Below are 10926 nucleotides of genomic sequence, written 5' to 3'. Positions count from 1 at the left end.
TACTCAGTATAGATGGAATATTTTAGAGAAATGGAGAAATGCTCATGCTGTGCAGACAGCCATGTAATCGAGGTCTGTAAATGACCGACAGGAATAATAGCATTCATTTCAGGTAACAGGTAGTAAACGGGTAGTATTTAAACCTATTATCTAATGGGTTAAGAAAATAAATCAAGTTAAAATTATTGGTAGAATTTGTAAATAAAAAAAAACAAACATGCAATATGGGGATGAGGTAAGTTAGACAGGATTCACTCTGCTGTCTGTCAGCAGTGGGATGTCTTTCCACATGTTTCCCTCCATTTTAACTGCACATACGTCACATACACGTCACACACACACACACACACGTGCTCTCTACCAAACTCTGTTAAAGAAGCACCGTTCATTTAGTGAAATAAGAGTTTATTTTGACAGGAGGGGAAGACAGTGTATGACGAAGTCCAGAGGACATCGATCTGCAGGTAAAGGTACTTGATAATGTACTTCCAGAAATGCCGTTAGATACTGCAAACCCCTTTAATGATTATAATTATTTAATTTTCTTTTGTAATTTAAAGTTTCCTTTGTCTTTTTTCAATGGTTTTAGTTTAGATTTTAGAGAATTGTCTTTCACATGTTGTATTACCTAATACATGTTCCTGTAGCAGCACGGATGTGTTCCATCTCATGCAGTATCACCAATGGTAGATTTTCCCGCCCCGTCTCGTTCTCTGAACGCCTGTCCAACGCGTCACTTCCGGCCAGAGTGTTTGGCTCTCGGTGAGTAGGACTGTGCGCTGCGTCACTTCCGGCCAGAGTGTTTGGCTCTCGGTGAGTAGGACTGTGCGCCGCGTCACTTCCGGCCAGAGTGTTTGGCTCTCGGAGAGTAGGACTGTGTGCTACGTCACGTCTCTGACGCGGCTGGGCTTACATGCCACGCTCAGGGTGCGCTGTCTCTGCGTCATACTGCGTCATTATGCCTGTTAGCCTCACGGCTAGCCTCACGGCTAACACCTGTGTAGCAGCAGCGCGAGTCTCTCTCTCCCTTTATGTGTTTTTATTGCGACGTTTAAAAATATTGTTTTAGCTCCATGATAAGAGTGCTAATTTTGTATTTTCAAAAGTTGGCCACCTGGCTGATAAAACTGTGACCTGGATGACGTCACGATCAGCTGTCCCCTGCGGCGGTCTCTGCTTCCGGTGTTCCAGGGCCGCGGCCTCGGCTCTCGGGGGCCTGTTTCCTGCGCGGGTGGCTTGTGCTGCATGACGGCCTCGTGTTTGCTCGCTATTTTATTTTCATATCTTAGTTTAGGGTTTTTTTCAATTTTGCTTAATAATTTGATTGTTTGTTTTGCTTTCTGAGATTTATTTTGATTGAACTGCTGTATTATATACATTTTTAGGGTGTATTATTTATGTAGTGTTATGTTTATTTTCTTTGAATTATTCTGGGGAATTATATGTAGTTTAGTCTTTTGTGTAATTTGCCCAGTCGTAATTCTTTGGTTTGTTTTGTGTTTGATTATCCGTTATTGATTTATTAGTTATTTGTGGTACTTTCTATGTTCTTACTCTGGGCAGTATATCTTTAGTTTAGTTTGAATGTAATTAGCCCCGTCTTTATTCTAATCCTGAGTGTGTTTTGTATCTTGTTTTAGTGCCGAGGCCGGTGGTGGTGCGGGTGACCTGGGTGAAGGTGTGTGTGTGTGTGTGTGTGTGTGTGAGACAGAGTATCTTTAATTTAGACTGACTGACAGACAGACAGACGACTTTATTTATCCCTCTGGGAAATTGACAAACTCCATTAACAGCTTCATTTTCACCACGAGCCTCAGCCTAAACAGAAGTGTCTTATCTAAAATAAAGTGTACATTATTATTGTACCTGAGTGGAGTGAAAGTCCCGAGGTGGTGTTGTCAGTAAAGCAGTAGGCTACGTGCGGGACCTCGTGTTCTACTCGCTCTTTAACTTGAACAATATTCCATCACTTAGTTTGGTTTCCTCACACTCACCACATTCAATTAATAAAAGTTAGAAAAGGCCGTCTCTGGTACTGCAGACACATTATTACTGCTGTTCTTTCAAGGCTGCTTTTCCACTAACAGACAGTAGGGGGCGTGGAGACAGACTCTGAAGCTGTTCAGTTAGCTGTAAGTTTATAACCTGGAGTTCACTGGTGTTTATTACACTGAATAAAAAGCAATGAAACATTTAGAACACAGTGTCCGTGGTAATGTGTACAAGTACATGCACATGCTTGTGTTTGTAAGACTGATGAGACAACAGAGAGACAACATGAGACAGACTGAGCTTTGGAGGTTGTGCTGTGTGAGTTGGAGGCGGGACAAGGAGGAGCAACAGAGGGAGGCGGGCAGCAACACACACATCTGGAAATAATCTGAGAGCGAGAACAGAGTCGAGTTAAAAGAAGGGAAAAAAACAAGGTATACTTCATTTTTAAGTCGTACACTTTTACAAGTTTCAGAATCTGTGATGCGGTCCAACACAGTCTACCAGTGAAGACCTTTACAGAGGAAAAGAAGAAAAAAGGTCTGCAACCAAACCACAGGATATCTGGGGAAAAAAGAGAACCAAGATCAAACCAGGAGGAGGAGAAGGAGCCTGACGTTAGAGAACATCACAAAGACAAGATCTGAAACTGAAACAGGTAAAGTTAATCTCCATTTGAATTTTTATTTGACATTTCTTCATGCACAGTTAGTGGCGAGGAGTTATTGTGCAGGTTTTTGAGAGACGCAGAATAAAGACGGTAAAAACAGAGGAAACAAAGGAAGATAAAATCGTGTGGCTGTAAACTGTATAAGCGTAGCCTCTCCGTACATTAACACCTCACTGACACAGACATCAGCTTGTCTCTGATCCTATTGTTCATGTTTCTATATGATTCAAAGGTGAAAAATGCTTTCATGAATGTGATCCTTAATGATCCTGCTTAGACTTAAAAGTGAGCTAAGATTGTTTTCATGCTCTCAACCTGCATATTGTTATATACTCACTCGTTCATATGTATGAAATGTTACTAATACGAGCCGAGCAGAAAACTGCATCACTTTCTCTGATTTATTCTTACACTCTGCAGCATTCAGCAGTGGAAGCACAAATACACAAACAGACAAATGGTCTTCATGCTTTGTGAGTTGTCGTGTAAAGTTTTCTCCCGGACAAACGCCGCATTAGCGACAGTACCTGCTACGTGACACGTGACGTTGTCGTCGTGACGTTGAGCCGCTAAAGCGAACAAATGGAAGTGTCCGGGCAGCTGCCAGCATATCACTGGCTCTGTCGGTGCCTATAGTGGTTTGTTTGCCGCTTACTTTCCTCTGGTTGTCAGTAAACTGTGACACCCAGGTCACCACGACCATTGACAGAAAACTTTGGTTTCATCGGTGGTTGCGTCGCTCAGCTTCCGCCCAACAATCCCTCGCCTCTCTCCATCTTCAGCTGCTGTCTGACTGACTGCAGGTCAGAGGTCAGAGGTCAGTGGACATTAAATGATTCTATTGTGTTAATCTCCGCTCTATTAAGTGCAACGATTAACTTTGACGCCCAAAATAGAAGCTTATATTTCATACTGTTCAACAATACAATAGCAAGAAAAACAAAAGAATATTTATTAATATAATAAATAATAATATACGGATTTTTTAAAATTTAAAAAAAGAGACATTTCTCAGTCGCGTGTGGTCTTACACATAAATGTCATTTATAGAGTGCTTTTCTCGTCTTGACGACAACTCAAAGGAAAGTCCATGCGCCTAATCTCCGTCACTCTGTTTTACAGGTGCACGTCACTATGTGGCTCAGCACTGCCCCCTATCAGTGCAGCGCGGTACTTTCGGCCGCTCACAAAGACTAAACACATTTGTGTGACAGACTGTGGAGCGTCAGCACGTGGAGCTCATGTGTATTAGTGACATAAAGAGAGGCAGCGATGAGCACCAGTGTGTGTGTGTGTGTGTCCTGTGGATTTGAACAAACAATAAATGGATAAACTGGCGGAAAAAAGAGAGAAGATATGAAGATATGAAGATGTTCCTTCTGTTTTCCTCATCCCATCACAAGCCTGTGCATTAGAGGCTCAACAACTGCTGAGCAGAAAACAGCCAGACTCCCTCATCATTATTCTTAGGGATTTTAAACGTGCAAAAGACCTTAATAAGACCTTAATAAGACCTTAATAAGACCTTAATAACTTCTTCTTCACCTTCTCCACTCACCTCCAGAAAAGGACTGCCTGCAGCCCCCACCCCCTCCCCTCTGACCCCTCATTGACACTAATGGCGTATTTCCACCGGCTCTGCTCTAAATAAAGAAATCAAATTGTCTTCTTCTGTTTTATACTGTATTTATTTATGTATTTATGTATTTATTTATTAACAGTGGAAACAAGTCAAATTCCTTAACCCATTCCTTCTGATTCTGATTCTGACATTTCCTCTGGACTTTCTCTGCAAACAAAAGTGAGTGGTTTGCACATTTTAAATTCTCCAAGAAAATGCTGGACATAAATAGAATATTATAGAAACAGCAGCTTACGTATTCTAAGACTATTGTATACTTTACAGGACATATGATTTATTAATTTATTTTAAATGTCCGCTAGCATCGATATCCACTGACTGTGCACGTGACTCCGCCTGGTGTCTGAGAAGATATCGAACACTCTTATTATTATTATTATTATCTTAAATGATAATATGTCGTGTTTTGACCGTGATTACAGCAGAAACTGTGCTGCTGTGACGATGGGAAATGCCTTCAGCAGTATAATTAGGTTTAGTGAGGAGGGAAGGGAACTTCCTTCCTGTCAGCAGTTTGACTTCCTGTGTGAGGCCACTGACTTACACTGGACAAAATAATGGATTTAAAGCCGAGGAAACAAACTGTGCAGCTGTGGTACATGTGTCAGTGACATGTGATATCTGTCAGTCCACAGGACACAAACTATTGTAGTGGTTCAAACAATGGTTCTCAATAACAGGTCTCCGGACCCCGAGGGTTCCCAGAGAAAAATCAAATGTGATGTATATATATATATATCTATATATCTATAATAAATAGCTTTCAGTGACTGTTTGATCTGCGTGTCTCTTTGTTTTGCAGAATGTCCTCCGTGTCTCAGAGGTGTTTGTGCTGTGTCAAATATTTGATGTTTGTCTTTAACCTCATCTTCTGGGTAAGTATCTGCTCGACTAATCACCACCTTCTTGTCATAGATGACATTGCTTGTCTGTCTCGTAGATACATTGTGATTATTGAGGCTACATTTGACACTGGTTTGCTTTGTACCGTCCTGAACAGCTGGGAGGATGTGGCTTGTTTGGAGTGGGAGTCTGGCTGTCCTTCACACAGGCAGAGTTTTCCTCTCTTCCCCTTTCGTTTCCATCCCTGTCAGCGGCCAATCTGCTGTTAGTTGCCGGTGGCATCACCATGGTTACGGGTTTCCTTGGTTGTCTTGGAGCCCTTAAGGAGCAGCGCTGCCTGTTGTTCATGGTGAGAAGTCTTCATGCCTGGTTTAGGTGATAGTATGGGGACATTTATGGCAGTAAAGAGGACTTGTTTCAAGTCGGGTTGTCAATTAAAAAACTCGTCGGTATGAAAACCACAATCTGTCAGACAGAGAGTAAGCAGCAGTTTAAGGTCTTCTCTTGTTGTTGTCCTAATGTTGCCTGAATGGCGCCTTCAACTTCTTTAGCTGCTGCAGGTTCATGTTCATGCATGTGTGTCTCAGGGCAGAGACACTGAGGACAGGAGATGAGAAGAAAGAAGGAATATGACAGACTGGGCAGTGAAGGAGTGTAAGATGCCGTTAAAGCCCACAGAAGTAGAAGAGTTACAAGAAGAGAGCGCTCCACGTATTAAGTGAAGGAAACAAGGAAACGCTGATGTTCACGTAATCTCATGGTTTTCATTGTCAAACTCTTCACTCTTCACTGCAGTTCTTTGTGATCCTTTTGCTCCTGGTCCTGACGGAGGTCACCCTCGGGTTGGTTATACATATCTTCCATGACAAGGTGAGGTCATGATAATAAGTTTGTTCATATAAAACACACACTTTACAAATGACTGCAGAGATCAATGCAAAAACAACGTCATATAAATAATACACACAACAGTAAAACAAGAACGACCTGCAGAAACTCAGTAAGTAAAAGTGATTTAAAAGGTGACAGGAAGCTCCTCAGGCGGGGGTTTGAGAAGCTGTTGACACAGTCAGGCTCACGCCTGAGGAGCAGAAGCAGCGGCAGCTCACTTCATAAGGGGCAAATAATTCAATTCTATTATTCTGTCCTGACCTGACCTGAAGTCCTGACCGTTGGTTCCACTCTCTTCTGCCAGTGCATGAGGTTTTTAAGCTACAATCAGATCAGCTTACACTGATGACTGGTTCTTTCGTCTATAGACTTTAGGCTACATCTGGTTTGTTTTCATCCAAGCACACTGGCCACAAATGCTGCTCCACTGTGTCTGAATCTGGTTCATGTTGAAACTAACGTTAGCTAGCCCATAATCGTCTTGACTTGTAGCCAGCAAGCTAAGCTAAAGATTTAACGTTAGCATGCAAACATCAGCAGCAGCAGTCTGGAGTGATTCTACCGTCCTTCTGTTAGTGATGCCCTGATCGATGATGTGCGCTGATGTCACACACAGTTCATTCTCTCAGTTGATGTGATCAATATATTTGAATGAAAAACTGACGTTTCCACTGATGTGACTGTGACTCTGTGTTTTTAGCTGGATTCCAAAGCACAGGAAGAATTAAAGGAAGGTATGAAGAAATACACATCTGAACCTGGACTGAAGAAATCCTGGGACAACGTCCAGAAGATGGTGAGCACTCAAGTCCATACTGTGAGGGGCGCTGGTGCCAATCCCAGCTGACAGAAGGCAGAAGGCGGGGTATACCCTGGACTGATCCACACTGCCACACTGAGTAGCGCCCGGGGAGCAATGGGGGTTGAGTTCCTTGCTCAGGGGTACCCCAGCCCTTTCAACCTGGAGTGGATTTGAACCGGTGACTTTCCAGTTACAAACCAAGTTACCATTACAGTATACCACAATTATTATTATATTACGACAGGCGCGGGGTATTTACGTGCCTGTCGTAAATACCCCAGACTCATGTCTAGTCACTTAGTCCAGGTTCTCTGGGTTCTCCGGGTTCTCCGGGTAGGTGTGAGAGTGAATGGATGTTTGTCTCTGTGTGTGTCCTGTGATCTGTCCAGGGTGTGACCCCGCCTATCAGGGTGTGACCCCGCCTATTGCCCTGCGTCACAACTCCCCCCACAAGCCTCAAGTGGAGGATAAAGCAGTAGAAAATGGATGGATGACATAAAGACTACCCACTGTTATAATGTGATGAAGAGGAACACAGTGTGTGTGTGTGTGTGTGTGTGTGTCTGATGTTCTCTCTGTCTGTCTCTCTGTCTGTCTCTCTGTCACAGTTCAAATGCTGTGGCGTTACCAACAGAACGGACTGGTATGATGTCATGAATGGAACGCTGCCCTCATCCTGCTGCTCTGTTGGGATGGAGCAGTGTGTTGACGGATGGAGTGAGGTTTGTTTGCCAGCTACACACACACACACACACACACACACACACGCACACACACGCACGCACACACAAACCACAACAAGGCAGGAGCCCAGAGTTTGTGGATATTTGTGATTGTGAATCTGATTCCAGACACAAACACAGAGTTTCCTACTGTGACCCAATGAACCCTATTCATTCTTCTAGTGACATTTGTGTCATAGCAGTTTATGGCCAGTAGGAGGGGCTGTAGGGTGTTCTGCATACAGTGACTGAAGGGACGTTAGAGAATGGAAGATAAAGTTTCATGTCATGTATGGATATGCAGAGAAATCACAGATCTATGAGCCACAGATTTCATCACATACAGTTATCCTTCAGATGATTATTATCATTATTATTATTCTTATTATTACCATTATTATCATTATTATTGTTGTTATTATTGCACATTTTTGGCAATTTGCACCCTACGTAAATGAGCGCGAATCATCAAAGGTTAAAAGTTATGTAAAAGTGAGGTCAGGGAGGTCAGGGAGGTCAGGGAACCCGATCATGTCCAGGGTGTGCTCGCAGGAGTCTCCACCGTGTGCTGGTTGAAGAGCAGCCATGGAGTCCCTGGTGGAATGACTGTGTTTATTTCTGCACTCTATTCATGTTCATGGTTGTTGTGGCTTGTGTTGTGCAGCCGTGCTATCAGAAGGCCAGGCAGTGGCTGCTCACCAACATCCCCTCAGTCCTGGTGTTTGGAGTCTGTATTGGTGTCGTGCAGGTAAGTGGTTCCAATATCAACGAGGGCAGTATGTACATTATAACTGTCCATGTGCACTGTGTGGATCTTGCTGCTGTGACACGTTGTTGTGGGTCAGCAGGACAATGGTGCCTCTTCCCTGTTTGTGTTGTCAGATCCTGGCTCTGGTGTTCTCCATGCTGATGTACTGTCAGATTCTGTGCGCTGAGAAGCATCTGGACTGACATCTGTCCACTGGCCTGTGATATCAAGGTGGATCACAAACTCCTTTGGAATCTCAATTTGTTACACTTCCTCTGAAGATTCCTCCCAAAGAAACAATGCTATCTATAAAACCATTAATGGTGAAATGGACAAAGTTGGTACAAACAGAGTCAGCAGTGAGTGACGGATCACCAGCATCGCTGCTTGTCTTTGTACCAGACAAATCCATATAAATGATATTTGACACAAATCAATGACCATACAACGCTGTAAAGTAACCGAAGGGAAACGCCTCCAATGTGTCCTCTGAAAAGTCAAGGGCAAAAGACACAGAATGTATCTGCTGCTGCTTATTTTACGGTGTCTGTTTGGCTTTTTCACCGATAAGTGTGGAATTGACGTTAGATTGAAATTCATGTCGTGAATCCCCCGCGGTTTTCAAGAACAAGGAAGAGAACCCTTAAAGGTCCAATATGTAATGTTTGAAGGCAGCTAGTCAATGGAACATCCAGGTCAGACCATCATGACACTTCATGCCTGTTCTCTTGGGTCACCAGTAAAAACAGATGCTTACACTGACTGGCTCTGAGCCATGCTGAAGCCTTTTCGTGGCTCATACAACGCTCTACTGTGGAAATGCCGCAGCTTTATTGACCCTGGGCTCATCTAAGGTTTCAGCTTTCACGTCAGAATCTCCTGAAAAGTAAACGGAAATCTCACGCCTGACGCGCTACAGGTGGACGGCAGAGAAGCAACATGTAGCATGATTGTATGAATCCAACATGGTGGACACCCAAGAGCAGCTGCCTTGTGATTTGGCTGTTGCTTCACTTCTAAGTGAATTGCTTCACTTGGGGCAAAAGTTGTTGCCGTTAATGATATGAAGCCATTGCGTGTTAAGACGTTGTCACTGATCTGACCGGTTGTTGAGTTTCAGTTCAGTTTCAGACAGAGACAACAGCAACATTGTGTTCGTAAATAGAGACGACTGCATGACTGAAAATGAGAAAAGCAGTTATTCTCCCCTGCGCTGCCCCTGTGCTGCCCCTGTGCTGCCCCTGTGCTGCCCCTGTGCTGCCCCTGTGCTGCCCCTGTGCTGCTGCTGCTGCTGCTGTGTACAAACACATGCTCCCTCAGTCAGGTCTGATAGTTTTGTTTTTAGAAGACGGAAACAGCATAGAAATAATGTTACATCTTTCTACTCACAAAGACTAAACAGAGTCCTAAAGATGGCTGAAGATTAGAACTTTCTCTTCCGATTGGCCCAATCAATAAACTAGTTCTGTCTATCAACCCCAGGATGACTCAAAGAGAATCCAGAAGATTTCCAGAAGAAATACAATTAAGAATGAAATGACCTTATAATACGAATAACAAATAATATAAATAATAAAATCATACATACCATCAGCCCTCGTTTATCCATTGTCTTCTCTACCATATGACTAATGAATTCCACCTTCCAGGCCATCGAGGACACATCAGAGACAAACGCTGTTATCATGGAATGAAGAACACCTGTGACACCAGGGTACAGGAGGATACATGTAATATTATATCACATGTCACAGGAGCCAAAAAAGACTTAACAAGTCACCTGCACGAACCTCTCTGTCCTGAAATGGTCAAACCTCGATGTCTGTGAGGACAAAGACCAGATTTAACCTATTGTGATAGGTGATTACGGTTTCATGGGGAACATAGATCAATAAAAAATGAACAAAGGACAATGGGGACAGATTTGTAGATTAAGATGTAGCGTCTATTAAACATGACACAAAGTGTATAACTCCATCCCAAACAAATACTAACCATTGTATTACCAAATAAAAAATCTGGATTATTTATTACATGTATTCTTAAGCCCGAAAATGTCATACGCATAATTAAATGAGTATATCTCTGCAACTACAAGGGATTTGTTCCGATGTGTAAATATCAGTGTAAGTGTTACTGCTGAAGAGTAAATGAAGAAAAAAAAGGATGAATATCTCTGTGGAATGATGGAGAATCAGCTCGAAATTCACTCAAATCAAAGTACAGCCTGTGAACATCATCTCTGCAAAGTTTGACTTTGATCAAGTGAAGCAGAACAAAAGTAGAGAGATTTTAGTGCAGAAATGACAGGTGACGACTCATTTGGTCACATTTTGGAAACATCTGTGCCATTTGTATTGAAACCATGTATTAATCTACTTTCTTCACGTCTATATAACATTTAATGTTCAATAAAATAAAAATGTATGTCGTTGTTTTTCAACTTCCTGCAGACTTGAATATGTTTTCTATTCCAAAAACAAACACCAGGTGGCTCCATTGAGCCGTGTCTCTCTTTGCTGGCCTGTATCTCAGCGAGGGGGAATGGTCGACATGAATGGACGACATCTCATTGGCTTCCTTACAGCCAATAGAAGGACGCTGTCGTCTTCGAAT

At 42.8% G+C, this 10926-nt stretch overlaps 1 protein-coding gene across 1 annotated transcript; it reads left to right on the top strand.

The window, feature by feature from the left end:
• Positions 1-1355: 1355 nt before the first annotated feature.
• Positions 1356-9903, top strand: tspan4b (tetraspanin 4b). The gene is made up of 8 exons (XM_044051215.1): positions 1356-2650; positions 5107-5179; positions 5305-5496; positions 5943-6017; positions 6739-6834; positions 7449-7562; positions 8227-8310; positions 8445-9903. Exons 2-8 carry the CDS (start codon positions 5108-5110, stop codon positions 8511-8513), a joined length of 702 nt encoding a protein of 233 aa, XP_043907150.1. The 5' UTR covers positions 1356-2650; position 5107; the 3' UTR covers positions 8514-9903.
• The last annotated feature ends 1023 nt before the right edge of the window (positions 9904-10926 follow it).

Source organism: Solea senegalensis, linkage group LG19, assembly GCF_019176455.1.
Source record: "Solea senegalensis isolate Sse05_10M linkage group LG19, IFAPA_SoseM_1, whole genome shotgun sequence".
Lineage (NCBI taxonomy): Eukaryota > Metazoa > Chordata > Actinopteri > Pleuronectiformes > Soleidae > Solea > Solea senegalensis.
Note: the sequence above shows the minus strand (reverse complement) of the source record. Positions and strands in the feature narration are given on the sequence as shown.